Here is a 24,947-nt window from a genome sequence, read left to right on the forward strand (position 1 = left end):
TTGTTATTTCTTACTGACCAGTTTGTTTGATCATATTTTATAAATATAGTGTTTTATAAATGATTTGTGGTGTTATATTACAGGTACTAAAATTATTGTAAAGTCTGTCATGTACTTATAGTGTTTTATCTATAAGTATAGTGCTAAATGCAGTAATTGTGACCTGCAGTATGGTGTTATTGTCATATACTGCAGGTAGTTTAAGGTCTGCCATTTACTATATAGTGTTTTAACTATAATTATAGTGTTATACGTTTTTTGATTTTGTTTATTTGTCAACATGAATAGAAATTCTAAGTTTTTTTTATTTGACATACATGGATTCTTTGGCTTATAATATAGTGTTTTTTATATTTGAATGCAGTGTTTTATCATAGTTTAAACGATGACAACAATAATCATGTGAAAAAAACACTTAATTGCTGTCAAATTATTAATGCAGTGTTTTTGCGATGATATATAGTGTTTTATAATTGATTTGTAGTGTTTAATTATAGGTTCTATATTTAGTTTAACGACTGACTTGGACATATAGTGTTTTATCTATAATTATAGTGTTTAATTCAGCATTAGGGACCTGCAGTATGTTGATATTGCCATATACTGTAGTTTAAAGTCCGTTAGTTACTTATAAATGCAGTGTTTTGTAATGAAATATAGTGATATATTAACGGAACAGACCACTACCATCCATTTTGCAAAAGTGTTTGTACAAGACAAAATGAATCCAGTGTTATATTAACATTTCAGAACCATGGCACCAGGCTAATATCTAAATAAAAGTGTTTGCACCAGACAAAATGAAACCAGTCTAATTATAACGTGTATCAAAACATTTCAGAACTATTTGCTATTCTTCGGATAATCGTAGCTCGATCCTTTCCTTTGCAGTCCTAGCATTTTTCAGTCTCTCATGTTGACTCTTATTTGCATACTCATGTACTTCTTGCTCCACTGTAGACCGCATTGAGTTTATGTCACTTAACAAGATTTTTGATAAGTACTTTATTCGCAAGTCACATAGTTCTATCGATTGGTGTGTCAACACCTCTCCCGTGATGTCTCGCTCTGGCGATAGCCCGCAGTTCCATTCGCGCACACTTGTCCCTATGAACAGAAATGCAAACCAACTTTAGCGTACATGCCAGTGTCAACTTTAATAATAAAACTATAATTAAAATAACACCTTTAAAAGTCTCCATATGACGCATGACGAATATTCCACAATCTGTTCCGTTATACAATGTTTGCCACGGGAACTTCAGACTAACTGGTGATGTTGATCGCAGTTTTTTAGCAATTGCAGGAGAGTGGTTATTGACATACGAGCAGAATGCATTGACCTGCGAATTTTATGACGTCAAATGGGGTTTTTTTAAAAGTTATACTTATTGTATGTCAACTAATTTTTTTTGATAGTAGTGTTCTTACAACTTTTTCTATGTAGCCGCTGTATCGTATGTCGATAGGGACCTCACCCTCGATATTGTCGATAACCAAGATTTGTGACTGTGCTAGATTGAAGAACACTAGAATATAGTGTTTATTATACAGCACCGACACGAATACCATTTGGAAGTTTCTGATGTCCGTGCTATCTGCTTGGCCTAGTATTGTTTCCATCCGGCTACCGAACATCGAGATTCTGTATTCATCGGTCCCTTTAAAATCGCCTGCCACCTGTTTCATAACAAATAACATATTTTAGTTTATATAAGCTAATGTGTCAGTTTGTTATTTCGACCATATTCAAAAAACTGGGTTATAAGCTGGGGGTGTAGTGTTATAAGCTGTTTTTTATGTATGCAGGCATAATATAAGCTGGGGGCTGTAGTGTTATAAGATGTTTTTTATGTATGCAGGCATAATATAAGCTGGAGGCTGTAGTGTTATAAGCTGTTTTATAAGCTACATTGCAGCATATAGTGTTATAAGTATTTATTTAACTTTATGTTTAGTATTGTGGTGTTATAAACTTGTCTACTTTATCAACTGGTCTGCATTATCATGTAGTGTTCTATAAGGTGGGAAAAGTGTATTACCAACATTCCGGCATTGCAAAACAGCCTTGCGGGGGTACCAGGTGCCCTTAACCGCTCCTCGTTGTTAAGGACTGCGGCCCAAGCTGATATAATATCTGCATCCAAGCATAATGACGGGTACATCGTCTCAAACGAGCCTCTCAGAATCGAGACACCTGCTGGGCAATCGAATAAAATATCCCTACGTGATAACATGAAACTCAATCAATAATTAACAATCAAATTCGTTCAATTATTTAATTTTTTTTGTTGTTGTCGATGCCTACCATTTGTTTCCCCTTCCGCTCAGTATACAGCTAGCCAATGCAGATTCCAATTGTTCTCGTTTATCTGTTAACGAAACCACACGCTGCACGTACGGTGACCTGAAAACATCTGGAAGATTGGTGTTTCTTTTTGGCCTCTGGTGTTTATATTGCAGTAACGCGTTTCCTCCCTGTTCAGTGTCTGGAATACTTGAAGTTGTTGCGACGTTGTCCAGTTCACTTTGCAAGTTTACTGGTTTGATCCCCTCAGATTTCGATTGTGTGCCTGGGTGTCGTACGGATTGTATTGCAGATATCAGTTCATCTATTTCTGCGCAAACTGATGAAGTCATGGGCGAGAAAAGAGATTGATTACCTTGTGTCAATAGTCCAGTGTTTTTGACAGCGGTGGGGGTTTTTTCTGACACTTCATCGCCTTCCTCAGTATCCGCAATGTCCTTTAGATGTTTGCGGACACTCGCAATCCATGACGTTTTCCTACTCAATATCTGTTCACTGTTGGGGTGCAAACGTAAAGCTTCTCTCATTGCATTTTTTATCTTATCAACGCAATCTTCAAATTCCGTAAGTGCATCATCCAAATTTGTCGCCATATTCTGCTAACCAAATTATAAAGTGTTATGCAAAATGTTGTCAGATGTATATAAGTATAAATAAGCCTGATATTACAGCAAACGTTAAAAAGGTTATCAAGTGGTGTACCTCTTCAGTATCTTTTTCTTCTTGTGAGTACACGGGCGGTGTCCCATACTGTGATACCATTGGTATCCGAAATTCGCTGTCTGCCCCAACTTGACATACAAACGGCAGCTCCTGTGTACTTGGCTGTGACAACAAATAACTTTTGCAATGTTTATATATTCCCATATGGTCGTCGTCCCCTTCTTCGTACGGTTCGTATTCTTCGTTGCCCTCATCCTTGTTGTCATCCGCACGTTTTTCTGCTGCCGTTTCAACTACTTTAGCGCTGGTTGATGCTGATTTTTTATCATCAGGTATCTTCTTAACCTTTTCACTCATCTGTTTTTCTGCATCTACATGAATTTTGGGTATCATTGGGGTGTTATGCTTTATGTGAGAATCCCAAAGTATGTCATCAAGCTTTCCGAGCAGTTCGTCAAGCATCCCGTCATCTATCAATTCAATCGGATGACATCCCCTCTTATTACGCTTCAAAGCATCCCTTTGGTCGTACGCGTATGCAGCCTGCACATATAAGCATTAAATTATAAGGATTATGTACACATGTTTACTGGTTATGCATGCTTGTTAAAAGTGTTTATACTATTTGACTGCAGTGTTTTACGAAGTCAACTGATGCAGTGTCTTAATATGATGGTACTGTTCAAAACAGACCTGTTTGTACTACAATATATTTGACTGTAGTGTTATATAAGGTAACATAGTGTACTATGATATTGAATATTGTATTCAAAACATGCTTGTTTGTACTACAATACATGTGTCTGTAGTGTTATACACTGTAACATAGTGTATTACTGTTTTAATAGACTTTAATGGTTTTGTATGAAATGGTACCTGATGTAACCAATCTTACGATGTTACATAAATTTTTTTGTGGTGTTTATGCACGTAGTGTTTTAACTTTCATAAGAGTCACATACCGCTAGTAACACGATCGGGCCTCTAAAAGCGTCATTCCTCTTCCGGTTCCATGCATTCGTCGTTCGGTCCAAGCAGGTTATCATGTAGCTGCTCCAATCAAAGTTTGATATTTTTTCATTTGGGTCCACGCATCCCAAGAATCTTTGGTTAACTGTGTTGCATGCGCTTATCTCTCCAAGTATAGTATTATATAACACCAACCAGTTCAATTCAAATGACCGACCACTTGAAGTGTCTGTAATCATCATGTCCTTCAGCCCGACTGGCGACACCTTAGTGTTATCATTGAACTGATCCCTCCATTCTTTCACTACCGGATTGCTGTCCCTCGCTCTTTCTTTTTCTACAATCTTTATACCCCCGTTCGGTATACCGAATATTGTATTCACCAACTTTGAATTGATCCGTAAACGGGTAGCTCCAAAGTTCAACACCCCTGCAGCGTCGTCATAGTTGCTTGCCAGCCAATATGCTAGACGCGTTGGTACATGATGTATGTTGAAATTCAGCAATGCACCGAATCCCATCTCTATGACCTTGTTTTTTTGAACTTTATTCAAGCTGTTAACAAATATAACCATATTATCCGGAGATGTCTTCAGTTTAATTTTTGGCCCGCTAAAGGGCTCATATTTTTTCGATTGAAATGATGCTGGTGGTCTCGTCGACTTCCTCCTTGTCGCGGTTGACTTACGTCTTTTTGCATCGCATGGTTGTTGGTGGTCAACATTGTCACACTCTTCTTGTGAATTGGCAGCTGTAACCCATATACAGCGCATCAGTTAGACTATATTTTCTAATGAAACGAAAAGTGTTTAGTGGTTACATTTTTTTATGTGCAAAGTTACCTGATTGATCTGTCGTGGGTGGTTGCGTCACGAAGTCATCGTCGTCGGCCGTGTCACGGTGTGTTATATCAGCACCAGTATGGTGTTTAGTTAGAACTAATACAAACGGTTAGATGATGTTACATTATGATCCCTATCATACGAAAGATTCCAACATTTAAGTTCAGTTATTCAAAGTATTACCTTCTGCGAACGGTACCGGAAGCGGCGTTTGGAAGTCGTCATCGTTGTTTGCATCGTGTGTTGCTGTAGCTGCAAACCGCACACATTTTAGTACTTTAAAACAGCAAATTCAATATAATTAAAGTGTCATACTTTTTTTTTGGTTAGACTTGGTGCAAGAATTCCGAAAAAACGGCATAGTGCATAACAAATTACTAAAAGTAAAGTGTACACAAACTGTTTTTTACATGCGTAGTTAATTTTTTTTATGTATACCTTTTTGCATTTCGTTATCATTATCTGAATCGCTCAACTGGATGCTTTGTCCAATTGTGTTATGGAATCCCTTTCCCATTTTGATTTTTGGTATTCGGCCGCTTCTCCGGACTAAAATTAAATCATTTTTACAATTAGTTCTTGAACCAGGAATTTCAAATAAAGTGTATTTTTGAACTAAAGTATGCACTAAAGTATTCATTAACTTCAGAAGTGTACTGTCAAGTAAAGTATTCATTTTTGAACCAGGAATTTCAAATAAAGTGTACTGTCACCATCTACAACCATTTCCATATAACACTCCACAAACAACAGAAATCTGGTGTTTTATGCAAAATATTATTCATAAGTGTAGTGTGTTGTGCAATACTGACATTATCTACAGCCTTTTACATCATGTAGTGTTTTATGTATATAAAGTGTTTTATGCATAATAATATTCAGAAGTGTAGTGTGTTGTGCAATACTGTCATTATCTACAACCATTTCCAAATAACACTCCACAAACATAAGAATTCTGGTGTTTTATGCAAAATAATATTCAGAAGTGTAGTGTATTGTGCAATACTGTCATTATCTACAGCCATTTACATCCTATAGTGTTTTATACATATAAAGTGTTTTATGCAAAGTTTAGTGTATTTTTGACCTGAGGTATGCACTAAAGTATTCATTAACATAAAATGTGTAGTGTTTTATACAGAATTCTGGTGTTTTATGCAAAATAATATTCAGAAGTGTAGTGTGTTGTGCAATACTGTCATTATATACAGCCATTTACATCCTATAGTGTTTTATACATATAAAGTGTTTTATGCAAAGTTTAGTGTATTTTTGACCTGAGTGATGCACTAAAGTATTCGTTAACATAAAATGTGTAGTGTTTTATACAGAATTATGGTCTTTTATGCAAAATAATATTCAGAAGTGTAGTGTGTTGTGCAATACTGTCATTATATACAACCATTTACATCCTATAGTGTTTTATACATATAAAGTGTTTTATGCAAAGTTTAGTGTATTTTTGACCTAAGGTATGCACTACAGTATTCATTAACATAAAATGTGTAGTGTTTTATGCATATATTGCTTTTATGCAATCAGACAAATTTAAAACCCCCTTTATCGTAGGACAGTCCATTTTATTTGAAAAGCCACAAAATTCATCACAAATATAAAGTTTTTTTTTTAAAACACCCTGCATTAATCAAACCAGAGAAGACACCCAATAAAACCCCCTTTACTATTTCTTAAGACACTATACTTCTAAATCCCCATTTTTTAAACACCCTGCAGTAATACAAAACAGAGAACCTAAATAACAGACCGATTTACAATTCGACCACATTTGAAACAAACCGAAGCCTACTGATTACACTACACTATTAACTCATTTTTATAACATAGTACACCCAATAATCCTTTATAAAACCCTAAATTGCTAACCATTAGACTCTAAAACACTACAAATCACAAATAAAACACTAATAAAACACTATGCCATTTTCCGAACACCAACTGAATAATAAAACACTAACCTGGTTTGGTCTCGGATAATTCTCGCTTCCTCTTCGAACCTGCTGGCTTCATAGTTCCTTTTTTTGGGTCCATATAACACTCTTTGATCCTTGATTCTCCTGTTAATAGAACACCATTGTCATCTGATTAGTGAAAAAATAAAACACCTTTACATTCAACTGGATTGTGACGACGAGCCCTTTTCCGTTTACCTAAAAAACCCTTTCTCTGCTTCTTTGCAATGTAGTTCGATAGACGAAACTTTCCGGAGAGTATAAAACTTTTGCTTTGACGGGAACGTCGCTTGTTTTTAAGAGATTGATAGGGGGTTTTGGTTGTGCAGGATACGGTTACCATATTTGAAACAATGGAAAAGACACTATTACCCTTTAAGTTTACAAAAGCCCCTTCTAATTAAAACACAATTTACACTTTAATACCCTATTGATCTCAACCATTAGATCAAAGATCCAATGGCTTAAAACACTTCTTACACTTCTTACACTTTGGACACTTTTTACCATATCCCTACCCTATATATACATATATATATATATATATATATATATAGGAACAGGATCAGGAGAGAACGCATCAAAGTGTGAGAACAGTGAGAACGATTCTCAACCACAAGATCTTAGTGGTTTGTGGCTGAGATTGATACGGTGGCATTTTTGTAAATAATAGGGGCCTTGGAACTATCAGGAGGGGTAAAATAGGAAGATCCAAACAAAGGTGCACATGTTAATCACATGCTATTTTCCCCCATCATATTTAAACGACAATAACTTTTTTATACGTGATTATTTTTCAAAAAAAAATTACACCATAAAACTCAGCGTTTTTTAATCTTTCCAATGAGTATACTATTGATATACTTTTCAAAAAAAATAATTGGGTTTTATGGCGTTTTTCTGAACTTGGTGTTTTATGGCGTTTTAGACTATGTATTTTCATGGCGTTTTTCTAAACTAGGTGTTTTTATGTCGTTTTAACTAGATATTTTCATGGCGTTTTTCTGAACTGAGTGTTTTATGGCGTTTTCAACTGAGTTTTTTCAAGGCGTTTTTCTGAACTGGGTGTTTTATGGCGTTTTTAACTGGGTATTTTCATGGCGTTTTTCTGAATTGGGTGTTTTTATAGCGTTTTATTTGAACACCCAGTTCATGTGAGTGGATTTTTTGACAATATTACCCGTTAGTGTAATTTAGCATCAATGCCACATGTCACCACCAAAATCGTTCTCACCGTTCTCACACTTTTCACCGTTCTCTCTAAATCCTGACCCTATATATATATAGAGTAGGAGTTCTGCGGAAAGTGCATTTTTCCTAGAAAGTCTAGGAAGCGATCTGGGCCCTTCGTTTGGTGTTTTTAATGGCTTAGATCATATGGATGGCATTTTCGTAATATCTTAGTTATATAATTAGTGACTTTTAATATAGTGAGGGTATTTTGGTAATTGGAAGTGTTTTAAATCAAGAAACTGCCATATCAATAACCAATCCCTAAAATCATGGGATTTCTTCTCTTTCTTTCTCTCTCTCTCTCAATGGCGATGTGTGTTGCGAAAATGCCAGGATTTCTAGGAACTTTCACAAAATCATCATCAACACTTGTTTAGCGACAACATCATATCAAGTATTGATCATCATCACGTGAATAAGGAAGATTGTAAGTTATTAATTTTGTCATTCTTCTTTTATATTATATTATAAGGAAGATGATGATTTTAATCGTTGGTCGGCCGGTGATGTTTCCATATCGGTTGTTGTTTTTCATACGTGTTTCAATTTTTTTTATCTATCATTGAATCGGGGGTTTTTTTTTTTGACATATGAATATAATGTTGATGATGGCAGTGTGTTTTAAGGTATATGTGTTTACCAATTTAATGTTGATGATGAAAGTGTGTTTTAAAATGACATCTGAATATGTTGATGTTGGCAGTGTGTTTTAAGGTTTATGTGTTTTACCGTTTTAATGTTGATGATGGCAGTGTGTTTTAAGGTTTCCACGTTTACCAATTTAATGTTGATGATGGCATTGTGTTTTAAGGTTTCCGTGTTTACCAATTTAATGTTGATGATGGCAGTGTGTTTTAAGGTTTCCGTGTTTACCAATTTAATGTTGATGATGAAAGTGTGTTTTAAAATGACATCTGAATATGTTGATGATGGCAGTGTGTTTTAAGGTTTATGTGTTTTACCATTTTAATGTTGATGATGACAGTGTGTTGAAGACGAAGACACTGGGTTGTGTTTGAAGACGAAGACACTGACAGTGTGTCCAGCAATATGCTTGCTGTTAAAACACAATGTCAAGAAATCTGCTTGCTATTAAAACACAATGTCCATCAATCTGCTTGTTGTTAAAACACAACGTCAAGGAAATCTTCTTGCTGTTAAAACACAATGTCAAGAAATCTGCTTGCTGTTAAAACACAATGTCAAGAATCCTCCAGCAATCTGCTTGCTGTTAAAACACAGCGTCAAGAAATCTGCTTGCTGTTAAAACACAAGGACAAGAAATATGCTTGCTGTTAAAACACAGTGTCAAGAATCCTCCAGCAATCTGCTTGCTGTTAAAACACATTGTCAAGAAATCGAAATCTGCTTGCTGTTAAAACACATCGTCAAGAAATCTGCTTGCTGTTAAAACACAGCGTCAAGAAATCTGCTTGCTGTTAAAACACGACGTCAAGAATCCCCCAGCAATGTTGTAAAATCCTTTTTTACGAATTCATGTGAATATGGTGTATGGATTGTATGATTTAAATTGAATTAAATGGAATATTTAGTTTCCATAATTATCTAGTTAGTTAGTTATCCTAATAAAATAATTCATAATTAAAATAATATTCAAATTACACAATTGCCCTTTTAGTTAAAATCTTTCAATGCCACATGTCGCGTTCTTATTACTTCCTAGACTTTCTAGGAAAAACACACTTTCCGCAGAAACCCTACTATATATATATATATATATATATATATATATATATATATATATATATATATATATATATATATATATATATATAGTGGAGGGTTCAAATGAGAAGAATTTTTTTGTAAGAAGAAAAAAGAAGAAGTTTCAACCAATAAGAATGTTTCATTTTACTTCATTTAATATTTGCATTTAATTTTAATATAAGGGTATTTTGGTAAACTTACATAAATCATTAATTTGTATTCTTCTTCTTTAATAACTAACTAAATTAATTTGTAACTTCTTTTCAAAATATATACTTTTTTCCAAATTAAAAAAAAAAACTTAATTTAAAGTGTAGAATAAATTACTAGTTGTGTAGGATAAGTTACGAGTTGTGTATGATATATTTCGAGGTGTGTAAGATAAATTTCGATTGTGTAGGATAAAATTCTATAATGTGTAGGGTATATGTAGGAAAATTTTGATATGTGTAGGTTTTGTAGATTATATGTAGGATAATTAATGATTTGTTGACTATTTAATTAAAGAGAGAAAAATTAATGATATGAGTTATAAATGAAATAGTATTTTACAAATATGCCCTTTCTTCTTTTTCTTCTCATATTAAATTTCTTCTCAAATGAACCTTCCCCTATATATATATATATATATATATATATATATATATATATATACATATAGTTAGGGTAAAATGAAATTTACACGAGTTGTGAGAACTTAGAGAACTCGGCCTTACGAGAGGTTTTTTCAAAAAAAAATTACGAAAAAATTCTAAAAAATCAACTTTTCCTTAAAAAAACTAGTTTTTTTTTCATTTATGGCGGTCGTAAATGTTGTAAAAAGTGATGTCATGCTTATGTCATCAGCTTTTTACAGCTGATGTACGGGGCCAAAAAACACCACTTGGATTTTTTTTTAATTTTTTATGGCAGTCTGTTCTAACATTTTAATCTAGAGGTGTGAAAAAATGGGGGCAAAACTCGCACGGTGTTGGGAACGTCCAGCCCCATTGACAAAACACGACGCCCCCAAACACCGTCCCGCCAGGCTCGGCGTCGTCCAAATCGTCTTGGGTGGGACGTTGGAGACGGGCATAAAGGACAAAAAATATAGTCGTTGAGGGGACTAGCCGTTAGGTAAAAAAAAATATTTTTCAAATCCCACTTTATAAATATACACCCTTATTCTACCACTTTTAACCCAAAATTCGTTCATTCTCTCTCATTTTTTATAGACCATCATACTTTTATAAAAAAATAGGCATGTATTCATCTTCTTCTGCATCGTGGTGTTCGTCAACTTCGGGTGAGGGCGAAGTATTTTTTTTCAAACGTCACTATGCACGCAGCGCAGATGAGCATGGAGGAGGACGAAGAGGCTGAAACATCGTCACAATGGCAAACTAGGAGAGCCGCCTTAAACCGAGACCGATAGAGTATTTTATTTTTTTAGTGTATCTTTATTTGAATTTAATAATGTATTTAATTTTTTACATTGCTAATAATGAATTTAATTTATTTTCCGTTGTTAATATATAGCCGGCCATGATAATTTAGTGGCCGATTATTTTGCCGCCGAACCTGTGTACACGGACGCGATGTTTCGACGTCGGTTCCGAATGAGTCGTCGACTGTTCTTACGTATCGCAGACGACCTGGCCCAGTCTGATTCGTTTTTCACACTGCGATACGACGCTAGGGGCCAAAGGGTATTCACTACTTTACATAAATGTACGTCGGCCATTCGCCAACTGGCATACGAGACGACACCCGATTCGTTGGACGAGTATTTAAGGATGTCCGAAAGAACTGCACGTGAATGTTTGCATAGGTTTTGCGAATGGATCGCGAAATTATATAGCAAGAAATATTTGCGGAAACCAAACGCAAACGACGTCCAAAAATTATATCAAGCACACGAACAAATACATGGTTTCCAGGAATGCTCGGAAACATTGATTGCATGCATTGGTCGTGGCAGAACTGACCTACTGCCTGGCAAGGTCAATATACTCAGGGCGATCATGGTCATCCAACTACACTTCTAGAGGCTATTGCGTCACGGGATCTCTGGATTTGGCATATTTCTTTTTGTCTACCTAGTTCACTTAACGACCTTAACGTAATCTACCAGTCACAAATATTTGACGATGTATTAACAGGAACAGGTCCAAACACCAGTTTTACGGTTTCGGGGGTTGAATACAGGCGGGGTTACTACCTTGCGGATGGCATATACCCAACGTACTCTACAATCGTTAAAACTATTCCGCACTCGACAGACGTTAAAAGAAAGAAATTTGCGCAGTTTCAAGAGGGGCGAGAAAAGATATTGAACGGTGTTTTGGGGTATTACAAAAAAGGCATATCATTAAACATCCAGCACGTTCTTCTACACCACAGAGGTTGCGATACATTATGTATGCTTGTATCTTGCTGCATAACATGATCGTCGAAGACGAAGGTAGAGCGATTTGTGACTACGACGAAAACGCGTCTAACTGGAATTCTGTTCCAGTGAGTTTGGAACAACAAGATTTAAACGGATTCTCTCTACGTAACGAGTACACACATCAAAACCTACAAGCGGACTTGGTGGAGTACATTTGGAACAACGCAAAAAACGAACCTAACGACTACATGTCGGATGAAGACTAGTAGTTTTTATTATTTTTTTAAGAATATGTTGGTTTTTTTAATGTAATGTGGGAATTAATATTTATTTTATAGTTTATATTAATTTTCGTTTTATAGGTATATTGCATATTTAATTTGCCAAAATTAAAAAAAAAATAAATTAACTTGGTGGGGTAAGCCCATCCTCTATTTCCTTGGTTTCATCCTTGGAGGGGCATCCTCCAAGGACTATGACGTGGCGGGTCATCCTCCAAGGATGAGCCTCTACCATACCGTCTAGTGTAGTTTTACCACCATCATATTCCTGGCATTTTATGTACACATCAATCATTGACAATTCTCTCTTCTTTTTTTCAAACTATCACATTTGTTCATCACAAATATATATATATATATATATATATATATATATATATATATATATCAATAATTAGTGTTCTGTAATGATCCTTATCCTATATATATATATATATATATAGGGAGGGGCTCATGCGAGAACCACCCTTATTGTGAGAACCGCGAGAACCACTTACAAGGACCAAATATGAAATTTAATTAAAGTTGTAAAAAAAGGGGCGGATGGCTAAATCTGTAATAACGCGTAACTGTAGAATGTAGTTAGGGTTTATTGTAAGATATTCGAATACACACACAAACGATTCTTCCGGCGGCGATTTATAACAATTTCAGGCGAATACGATTGATAACCGGCGGCGATTATGGCTGTTCTAAGTTGTTGCGGACACACAAACGACTCATCCGGCGGCGATTTGTAACAATTTCAGGCGATTACGTTCGATAACCGGCGGTGATTACGGCTGTTCTAAGTTGTTGCGGAGGTGATTACGATCGATAACCGGCGGCTATTACGGCTGTTCTAAGTTGTTGTGGAGTATTATAATCGCCGATAGTACAGTATAATGAATACAGATGAAATCAGTGAATCGGATGACAAACGTGAAACCAGACAGGGTAGATCGAAGGGCATTCTGAGGAAGAAGAGTACAGGTAACAAATTAGACATAGATTTTTAGGATGAAGACTACATGTAACAAATTATACATAGATTTATTGTATTTTTTAGTTTACACATGTAAAATGTATAGTAATTTGAAATTGGAACACATATTTGTACAATTACAACAAATTAGGGCACATTTCACCCGTATAACACATTTTTAGGTCAATTCTGAAAAATAATATGGTATTTTAATGGCGTTTTTTTGTTAAATACAGTATTTAGTATGTTAATAGATGTAGATTGTATATTTTGTGGTGATAGTTAAATAAATACAATTTTTGTGTAAAATTATGGAAACAGAGATTAATTTTTGTACGTTGTATTAATACACATGTAATTTAGTACACAAATGTATGATTGTGTTAGTTTTGACAAAGTATGCATATATGCATACAATGTGATATGTACATATAAAGTATGTAAAGTAATATGTATACATTTACAGTTGCATATACATTATGTTTTACATATACAGTTGCATATAGATTAATGGTAGGCATATATGCATATATATTAACGGTATGCATTTATGCATATATATTAATGGTATGCATTTATGCATACAGGTTGTTGAATAGACAGTATGTTTACATGTAAATTTGCATATAGATTAATGGTATGCATTTATGCATATAAATTGTCTAGCATACAAATTGTTTTATAGTTACAGTTGCATATATATTAACTAGGTTATCACCCGCGAACTTCGCGGGTAGAAAAATTTACTTTATATTAATCGAGTTATGTCATTAAATAAAATAAAAATACATGTTTTCAAACGTAATTTTTTTATAATTGTTTTGAATTGAAAGTTGTAGTCAATGGGTTGCGAGTAAGGTCAGAAACTTCGGGCAAGAACCGGAGGCAGAAACTTGCCTCTCTGAACGACCCATGAAACAAAAAAAGAACTTTTATTTTTTATAATAAAATATACACATGAAGTTGTTCGAACCTACAAAACAGACTCATTTAATTAAATTTAGAATTAAAAGTTTAAATTAGAAAATATAAACAACAAAAACTTTATTCATTAAAATATACACATGAAGTTGTTAACCTGAGCTTCACCAACATCTCTGCATCATCGACATCACAGAGTACATCCAAAATCATTTAACATCCTAAACCTGTAACAACCACCCAGATAAGAGACTTAATCTTCCAAGTACCTCGAATGGTTTGTCGGATCGTTCAAAATCCAGTATGTTTAACGCAACTTCACAGCTCTATGAAACAATCGGCTCTGGATCTTTGGAGATTCCTCAAATAGAGATATACATTGGTCATCTACAAAAATGGTTTATTAAGGTCAGAAACATCAAGTTTTTCATAAAAGTGTCCCGAGTCAACCCAACACAGCCGTTTTGACCCTAAAAACCATGTTTGACTACCTACCCAATATAGTCCATTTTCCACAAAATATTATTAAAAAGTATAGTAGATTTTAGAAGCATGGTTACCTTATATTTTTTGTTTTAAAAATGTGGCAACTCTCTCTCTCTATCCTCTTTTCTCTGTGTTAAATTATTCTTTTTTTCCTTTTCCTTTCAGTTTTTCGTTCAGAATATAATTCAGATTATAACAACCTCTCATTTTTTATACTTAAATGTGAATCTAATTGTTCAAACTTATTTGTCTACAATCAACAAAATCTCATATAATCAGCAATTTCATGCACAATCAAAGGTGTCACAATCAAACACAAACATAATTCAATCTACACATTTCTCAAAACACAATCTCTAACATCACTAACCTGTAGCAATAATTCAAAACCCTAACTAATGTGTTGTGCACTCACTAATATCTGCTACACATGTCTCACTTATTCATCTTCACAACTTCAAACACATCTTATCTAACACCTTATGCCAATCAACAAAATTTCATATATACATAAACCTTGAATATTACTCAAACACATCTTATTTAATGAATCAAAATAGAAACATATAAACCTTGAATATTACTCAATTTATGACTACTATCCCACAAAACAAAACTTTGTCAACAAATTATACTAACTTATGCAATGGTAAACCATAAAAATAACAAATTAATTTAGATGATTAGCCTTGCAGAAAACCCAAATCGGGAAAGTTTACCAGAATCGTTAACGAAAAAAATCAGACTCAGATTGGGTTACTCAAGCGGATATTAATCACGAAAAAAATCAGACTCAGATTGCCATTACTTCAAAATTTAAATTTAAAATAATGATTGACTTCAAAATTTAAAATTTAAAATCTGAAAATCAAATCACTAATATCCAATCCCGTAAATCAAGCAAACTTATTAGGAAAGTCTAACCTTTCAAATTTACATTCAATTTACAGTTTCGAAATTTAAAATCAAACACATTAATGGCAAACTTTCAAATCTAATAAGTTCTGTTCAAACTTATTTGTCTACAATCAACAAAATCTCATATAACCAGCAATTTCATGCACAATCAAAGGTGTCACAATCAAACACAGACATAATTCAATCTATACATTTCTCATAACACAATCTCTAACATCACTAACCTGTAGCAATAATTCAAAACCCTAACTAATGTGTTGTGCACTCACTAATATCTGCTACACATGTCTCACTTATTCATCTTCACAACTTCAAACACATCTTATCTAATACCTTATGCCAATCAACAAAATCTCATACATCAATCAGCAATACAATGCACAATCAAAGACCTCACAATCAATTTCAAACATCAATGAATATACAAAATTTCTCAAGGCACAAATTTTAATATCACTAACCTAATGCGCTACTACTCAATAATGTGTCGGTGCCATGAAAAAACATCATAACCTTAACTAATGTGTTAACTTACCAAGGCTCAAGGCTGTATATTTTCCCAATGTTGTTTGTCTGACGCATCGTCACAAATCTAACAACCGAGTCAATCAAATTATTAGTTAAAACCCAATAAACAAAGTATACTAATATCCAATCCCCTAAATCAAGCAAACTTATTAGGAAAGACTAACTTTTCAAATTTAAATTCAATTTACAGATTCGAAATTTAAAATCAAACACATTAATGGCAAACTTTCAAATTTAAATTTAACATAATAATTGACTTCGAAATTGAAAATTTAAAATCAAACACAATAATGGTTTATTTCAAAATTTAAATTTAGAATAATGATTAACTTCAAAATTTAAAATTTAAAATCTGAAAATCAAATCACTAATATCTAATCCCGTAAATCAAGCAAACTTATTAGGAAAGTCTAACCTAACAAGCAAAACCAACCGACATGGTACCAATTTACAGCAATAGCAAGCATATCTCTATCCAACATAGTTGCAGCCAAAAACTCCGGACCATCCAAAATAAACACCTAATGAATCAAAATAAAAGCACATCCCTAAAATTACAAATAATATAGTCAAAGCATCTCATAAAAAAACATCAGGATTTCAAAGCATTCAAAATTTAAAATCAAACACAATAATGGTTTACTTCAAAATTTAAATTTAAAATAATGATTGACTTCAAATTTTAAAATTTAAAATCTGAAAATCAAATCACTAATATCCAATCCCGTAAATCAAGCAAACTTATTAGGAAAGTCTAACTTTTCAAATTTAAATTTAATTTACAGATTCGAAATTTAAAATCAAACACATTAATGGAAAACTTTCAAATTTAAATTTAAAATAATGATTGATTTCAAAATTTAAAATTTAAAAATCAAATCACTAAGAAAACATACCAAAAATATAGGATCATATTCCTCAATCAACTTTAACAACGAATGAGAGTTGTTTTTAGGATCCATAACTGCAAAGGAAGTAACCGTTGTTTTAAAAAATATATAATGGTAATATATTTATAGAAACAAAGTCTATTTACAGAAACCGAATCATAATTTCGAATACAAAAATAATCTTTAACAACAGTAATCTATTTATAGAAACAAAAACAACTTTAAAATTGAAATCAAAGGCATCTTTAAAGAATTAACAACTAACTAAATACAAAAATTATAACTCAATGACTCACGATAAATCATCATCAATAATTTTAAGACATTGACATATGAAAGTTGTTCTCCCCACAATAAGGTTGCAAAATCATATGGTATTTCCTATCAATCGAAACAAAAAAGAAACATATAAGTTGCAATAACTTATTGTGTGCACAAAACTGAAAACTTAAGAAACATACCAAAAATATAGGATCATAGTCCCCAATCAACTTTAACAATGAAGGAGCGTTGTTTTCATGATCCATAACTGCAATGGAAGTAACCACTGTTTTAAAAAAAATATAACGGTAATCTATTTATAGAAACAAAGTCTATTTACATAAACCGAATCATAATTTCGAATACAAAAATCATCTTTAACAACACTAATCTATTTATAGAAACAAAAACAACTTTAAAAAGAAATTAAAGACATCTTTAAAGAATTAACAATTAACTAAAAATCATAACTAAATACAAAAAATTATAACTCAAAAAACAAACCATAAGAACTTCAAAAGATAATCACATAAAATTTCAAATTAACACCTAAAGACAAAAATAAAAAAGAATGACTATACATATCAAAAAACAAACAACACCAACAAAACTGAACTAACCTGTTTTTGGTCGACGAACAATTCGAAAAATATAGGATCATAGTCCTCAATCGACTTTAATAACGAAGGAGCGTTGTTTTCATTATCCATAACTGCAAAGGAAGTAACCATTGTTTAAAAAAAATATAACGGTAATCTATTTATAGAAACAAAGTCTATTTACAGAAACCGAATCATAATTTCGAATACAAAAATCATCTTTAACAACACTAATCTATTTATAGAAACAAAAACAGATTTAAAAAGAAATTAAAGACATCTTTAAAGAATTAAAAACTAATTAAATACAAAAATTATAACTAAAATACAAAAAATTATAACTCACAAAACAGTGCAAGATATACCTTTTCTTCAACTTCTCATAGGAACCCATTCAATAGTTCCTTGTAGGGGAAGGAGTCTAAAAGAAGCTCTTCACCTAAAATTACAAAACACAAAAAGTTTGTGAGATATGCAACTCGAGTACAAAAACAATAGTCAAAGACTCGAAGCATCCCTAAAATTACAAATAATATAGTCAAAGCATCTCATAAAAAAACATCAAGATTTCAAAGCATACAAAATTTAAAATCAAACACAATAATGGTTTACTTCAAAATTTAAATTTAAAATAATGTTTGACTTCAAAATTTAAAATTTAAAATCTGAAAATCAAATCACTAATATCCAATCCCGTAAATCAAGCAAACTTATTAGGAAAGTCTAACCTTTCAAATTTAAATTCAATTTACAGATTCGAAATTTAAAATGAAACACATTAATGGAAAACTTTTAAATTTAAAATTTAAATAGAAACCTTAATTCCGGAAAAATTATCATACTAAAAATAAATCACTAAAATTTAAATTTGAGGTTTCAAAAAAAAAATCATTAACGAAATTTAAAATTGCTCAAAATTTTAAATTTAAAATTTGAATTCCGGAAATAGAAATAGAAACCCTAATTCCGGAAAATAATCATACTAAAAATAAATCACTAACGAAATTTAAAATTGCTCGAAATTTTAAATTTAAAATTTAAATTCCGGAAATATAAATAGAAACCTTAAAATTTTAAATTTGAGGTTTCAAAAAACGTAACACCATTTATTTATAGAAACAGAAACCTTAATTCCGCAAAATTATCATACTAAAAATAAATCACTAACGAAATTTAAAATTGCTCAAAATTTTAAATTTAAAACTTAAAATAGAAACCTCAAAATTTAAAATTTAAAATTTGAATTCTGAAAATTATATCACTAACATCCAATGCCATAAATTATCATACTAAATATAAATCACCATTTATTTGCTATAAGTTTAAAACAAAATAAAAAAAGATAAATATCAGTTTACTTAAAATATGATTAGTAATTAGAATACACATAAACGTACCAAAAATATCGGGTCATCTTCATCAATAAGCTTTAAAAATGAAGGACTGTTGTGCAAGGGATGCATATCTGAAAAATATATATGAAGGTTTTTTAAAAAATAAAACGGTAAAGTATTTATAGAAAAACAATCAATATTCCTAAATCAACAATCAATAAGCTTTAAAAGATAATTTAATCAATTGAGAAACTTCCAAATTCAAAAATAAAAAGAAACGGTTTAAAAAAAATATTTATTTTTTAGAAACAAAATAAATATTCCGAAGACAAAAACATTATACCGGATGAAAAAATATCAGTCCACTGTAAATCTTCATCAACACAATCAAAAAACATCGGACACAATCAAAACATATCATCATCAACAACAAACTAAAAGACTGTAAATAAAAATATGAGTAACATGAGAACAAAATCAAAACATCAACAAAATATCATTTCATATGATTGGAATCGGATAATGCAAAATCATCATCAACAAACAACCAACAAACAACGGAAAAAAAAAAGAAAAATCAAACAATAAGCATCTGCGGAGAAGGAGATGAAGAACAAATTTTTTATAGATTGTTGATTAAACTTACATATAACAGGTTCGATAAAAAAAAACATAAAAATCATCAAAAATTCACATTAAACATTTACAATAAATAACAATCTAATATAAATTACATACCTGCAAATTATGTGGAACGATCTACAAACAAATAACAACGAAAATGATTAAGACCTGCCGAATGGGTTTTGAACAAAAAAAAAGTTCCTATAAGATCTAATAACATAAATAAACAGTATAAGATCTAATTACAGATGAAACCGTAGATGAGCTTTAGGGTTTGTAAAATTGAATGTGGATGAAAGATGATTGAATAACAAAATTAAGAGAAGAAACAAACCATATTGTGAAGAACTTTTGACGATTTCTCCGGTCGATTAGGGTTTTGACGGATACGAAAGACCACAAGCAAACCCTAGATATGACAAAACACATCGTAAATCATTATTAAACAGCAAGCAAATCGATCTCTTCAAATCTGGAAACATGAAACAAATAGCATTTACATGAAGATGAAGAAAGCATCAAAACATTGTCGTCCTTATGAATCTCATCTGAATATGTAAGATAGTTGATGAAATCGAAAAAAATCAAAGATGTATTAGATTAACAATACGAAAACAAAGAAGGAATAGCATAATAACATACCTAAGGACGATGAATCTCTGAAAAACGAAGAAGCAGATTTAGGAAATGGTATGTAGGGTTTGTGAAAAGTGAGGTTATGAGATATGGTGGTCTGGTAAAGATGATATATAGGATCCGTTTTTTAATATTGGGTGACCCGAATCACAGCCGGATCCCGCCACTTTTTTGTTAAAATCGTGAATGATGAAGGCATTTGAGAATTCCCTCCTAAACTCAAAAATATAAGTTGCCACATCAGCAAAAATGTCCCAAATCCAATGCCACCTAGCCCAAATCACATCTCATTTATATATATATATATATATATAGATGGTATGCCTTTATGCATATTTATTAATGTTATGCATTCATGCATAAAGGTTTTTTGAATTTACAATATGTTTACATGTGCATTTGCATATAGATTAATGGTATGCATTTATGCATATAGTTTGTTGTATATACAATATGTTTACATTTACATTTGCATATATATTAATGGTATGATTTTATGCACATACATTAATGGTATGCATTTATGCATACATGTTGATGCATATACAATATTTGTACATGTACAATTGCATATAGATTAATGGTATGCATTTATGCATTTAAATTAATGGTAAAATATGTAAACGTACATGTTATCAGTTTTAGTATATTAACATTGTTTAATTGCATGTTTGTACAACAGGTGATGAAAGGGAAAAAAGGAAAGTGACATTTAGAGCCGATGTTAAGAAAACTGATGCAAATCCAACACATATTAGAAAAAGGAAACATAACGATGATAAAGAATATAATGAACCAATTGTGTCGATGATTAGGAAAACAAAAAAAAATAACGTTAACAATAAAGATGTGGAGAATGTAAAAAACACAACAACAGTTGAACAACCAAGCAAATGTACGACATACTTGTTTAATATAATTATATTAAGTGTGTATGTAACATAGAGATCCCATGTAACATAAACGTATAATGAATATCTTATTGGTTTGAATGCAAAAAACGATGAAGGTGTTAGGTTGAACAGACGGGTAAAGAGTGTGGCAAAGAAGAAAGCAAATGCTAAATAAAAAAAAGAGAACATTTTAATGGCATTGCAGTGTAGGATATCACCACACCAGTTGAGCTATGTGGTAAAAATGTTGTCAAAAGCACAAAGGGAAACGGTGGTTAACATGGGTTTTGGAAGGATGCTGACAATTAATACAGATTCAATACCATCAAAGCTTGCGTATTTCATAATGGATAGTTTTGATGAATCAACAATGGAGATTAAAATGCAAAATGGAAGCATAAAAGTCAATGAGACTGAGGTGAGCAATCTTTTAGGATTAAAGAATGTCGGTATAGTACTGGATGACAAGGAAAAAAAGAAAGATGCTGAAATATTGAAAAAAAAAAGAATGGGAAGCATTGTACAAAGGGAAATTGATAACACCAGCAAACATTGTAAAATGAATCGAAGAGAATATGGATGATGTCAGCTGGAAATTCAAATACGATTTTTTGACAGTATTTATGAATACTCTTGTTGGGGTGAATATGGATGGACAGTGCATAACAGATTATTTCAAAAAATTTGATGAGAGTACAGAAGTGGAGGACGTAAACTGGTGTGCATACATATGCAATAAGATAAGGTGTTGCAAAGACGGTTGGAAAAAGGGAAGAAACAACAGTTCGTACAACGGGCCAATTCCAATATTGACTGTAAGTTTGTTTTTATAATAAATGATTGTATATTTGTGTATGTTTGTGAATGAAATCGGTTGTTTTGGATGATTATTATGTTGTTTAATGTGTGATTGCAGATGTTATATGTGGATATGACGGTATGTGGAGAATTGAATAAAGAAAGAACGAATGGTCCATTACAGTTTTGGACAAAAGATATGCTGAGTAAGAGGGAAAAATATGAGATTGTGAATTGCGGTTTTGGAAAGGCAATAGTGAGGGACAACTTTAAACAAGATGAATACAAAAATGACGAAATGGATGTTGAAATGGAAGATACAAAGAAGGATGCGAATGAAGTTATATGGAATGAAGGAAGCACGTCTGAGGTATGTAAATATTGTGTGATGAAAAATGTATATTTTCCATATATAATATGCTAAATTGTTATATGATGCATTGTTTGATGTAATGTAGAAATACGCTGATAAGAAAGGAGATGTTAAAAAGAAAGGTGAAATTGAAACAAAGATGTCGGGTAAAAAAAGGTATGTATGCATATAATTTTTTGAAATGGTATCTATGCATATATGCATATGCACATGATGGTATAAACAAATGTGTATATTATTTTAATTATGCATATAAACGTATGGATATTAGTTGGTAATGGTATAAAGAGATGAGTATAGTATATATGTAATTAATATGCATATATGCATATGAGTATAGGAAATGTATATGCATAAATGAATGACAAGGTTAAATTAACAAAATATTTGAATGTGTTGGGAATGTATATGTAGTTAATGAATATACAGATGTGTAAAAAATTTGTTATTATTATTATTATTATTAGTATTATTATTTTTTTTTAAATATAATAAGTTGAGTGTAAAATCACATATGCATATGCACATAATCGGTGGATTATGTGTATGTGCATATGCATATGAGGGTATAAAATGTATATGCATATATGCATAAACAAATTTATAGTATATGCATATATGCATATAATGATGTATAAATTGAATAATGGCGTGTAATTCATATGAAGATGTGAATAATATAATAATGGTAATATTGTATAATATATATAATAAATTTGTTATTGTAATACTAAAAAGGAATGAAAAATAAAAAATGCAGACACATATGGGTGATATAGAAGATACGGTAATCGCATTGAAGCATCAGATGAATGACATAAAGGAAGAGTTGGAAAGACAGTTTTTGCTTAATCCAGACGATGAACAACTGTTGAAGGTGATTGGGATGTTTAATGAGTCTTTCAAGGAAAATGTAAAGATGGAAAAGGTTAAACAGAACGTGGATGAAATTGTTGATGGTGTTATTAGTATGTTAAAGAAAAACGTAAGGACGGATGATACAAAGGAAGGGGATGAACGTGGGAAAAAATGATGAAAATCCATATGATATAATGGTAATTAAAGATTGTTTGGATAAAACAGATGTGAAAAAAGGTGGAAAAACAGGAATTGATAAAATTGAGGGTACTGATGACGTACAGACAGGTGATAAATCGGCAGCACAAAAAAAGGTGGCGGATAAGTATCGTAGGAAAGAGAAGGAGGTAGTTGATAAGTCAATGCCATCATTTGTATTATTGACCCCAAGTTCGCAAGAAACAGATGATGATGAGTGCGAGGAGGTAGTACCGATGAATAAACCGTTGGACGAGAAAGAAAAATTGTTATGGAATTTTGTGATGATCATTAGGATGGAAAAAAAAAGGTAATTATTGTTTGATGTGCGTGTGTGTATAGTTATATATAAATATGTATATGAATTCATATATGTATATATTTAGGTAGTATGTTGTAGATTTTATTTGTACTGATTTGTGAAAAACAAAAAAATATATTGTAGGATGGAGAGAAAGAAGAAGGATGACGAATATGAGAAAGGCGTATATGACGAAGATGGGAAAGGCGAAGTTGACACAGAAAAGAAAAAGGACAAATCCGGATTAAGCTTTATGTAAGTTGTATATATATATATAATTATGTATGTTATTTATATGCATGTATGTTTGTTAGGAATATGCGTAATGCATATAAAGTATATAGAGTTGTAAAAAAACAGAGTTAAAACAATTTAATTATTATTGGATAATTGAAAAAATATACGTGCATGCAGGTTGAAGATGTTTGAAACACAACATGGATTGCATGCATTGGGGGCATACAATGAACACGCTAGATTTCGGGAAGGAGATATCAACGAATCTGATAGATTGTTGGGCAGCAATGTTAAATGATAAGGAGAAAAAGATGGTGGCTAGCGGGAAAAGACGGTTGTTTTGTTATACATCAAACTTCGTAAGTGGATAGTAGGATTATATATTAATATAAATACATATATATAATATGCAAATGTGAACATGTGTTGGATAATAGGATAATATGTGAATATGCATATATGCATATATATGATAATGTAATATGTCTAGTTAACAGAATAGTATGCATATATGCATATAAAGAAAACTATGATATGCATGTGAATTAAATTATAATATGCATATAGGATTGTTAATAATAAAGTGATTGGATATGTATATATGCATATAAAATAAAATTTAATATATATATATATTTTTATATATTTATATAAACAAGTGATATGCAATAATGCATATGGATTGAAGTATGATATGCATGTATGCATATGAATGAAAGTATGATATGCATATATGCATATGGGTTATATTATAATATGCATA

At 32.0% G+C, this 24,947-nt stretch overlaps 2 protein-coding genes and 1 long non-coding RNA gene across 3 annotated transcripts; all 3 read right to left on the reverse strand.

Moving 5' to 3' along the window:
• Positions 1 to 771: 771 nt before the first annotated feature.
• On the reverse strand, positions 772 to 2,197 carry LOC118480888. Its single transcript, XM_035975853.1, has 4 exons — positions 2,043 to 2,197; positions 1,432 to 1,673; positions 1,187 to 1,343; positions 772 to 1,107 (listed from the first exon to the last, which is right to left on the reverse strand). Exons 2-4 carry the CDS (start codon positions 1,636 to 1,638, stop codon positions 851 to 853), a joined length of 621 nt encoding a protein of 206 aa, XP_035831746.1. The 5' UTR covers positions 1,639 to 1,673; positions 2,043 to 2,197; the 3' UTR covers positions 772 to 850.
• On the reverse strand, positions 1,837 to 7,230 carry LOC118481028. The gene is made up of 10 exons (XM_035976107.1): positions 6,951 to 7,230; positions 6,759 to 6,857; positions 4,966 to 5,034; positions 4,783 to 4,878; positions 3,934 to 4,691; positions 3,011 to 3,514; positions 2,664 to 2,904; positions 2,309 to 2,573; positions 2,043 to 2,223; positions 1,837 to 1,908 (listed from the first exon to the last, which is right to left on the reverse strand). The coding sequence occupies exons 1-10, from the start codon at positions 7,093 to 7,095 to the stop codon at positions 1,837 to 1,839; spliced, it is 2,430 nt and encodes an 809-aa protein (XP_035832000.1). The 5' UTR covers positions 7,096 to 7,230.
• Positions 7,231 to 19,327: 12,097 nt separating this feature from the next.
• Positions 19,328 to 20,832, reverse strand: LOC110871426. Its single transcript, XR_002553724.2, has 5 exons — positions 20,533 to 20,832; positions 20,391 to 20,438; positions 20,225 to 20,299; positions 20,005 to 20,025; positions 19,328 to 19,397 (listed from the first exon to the last, which is right to left on the reverse strand). It is a non-coding gene; the product is annotated as an uncharacterized LOC110871426 (long non-coding RNA).
• Between the last annotated feature and the right edge of the window lie 4,115 nt (positions 20,833 to 24,947).

The sequence above is a fragment of the Helianthus annuus genome, chromosome 8 (assembly GCF_002127325.2).
Source record: "Helianthus annuus cultivar XRQ/B chromosome 8, HanXRQr2.0-SUNRISE, whole genome shotgun sequence".
In the NCBI taxonomy this organism is placed as follows: Eukaryota; Viridiplantae; Streptophyta; class Magnoliopsida; order Asterales; family Asteraceae; genus Helianthus; species Helianthus annuus.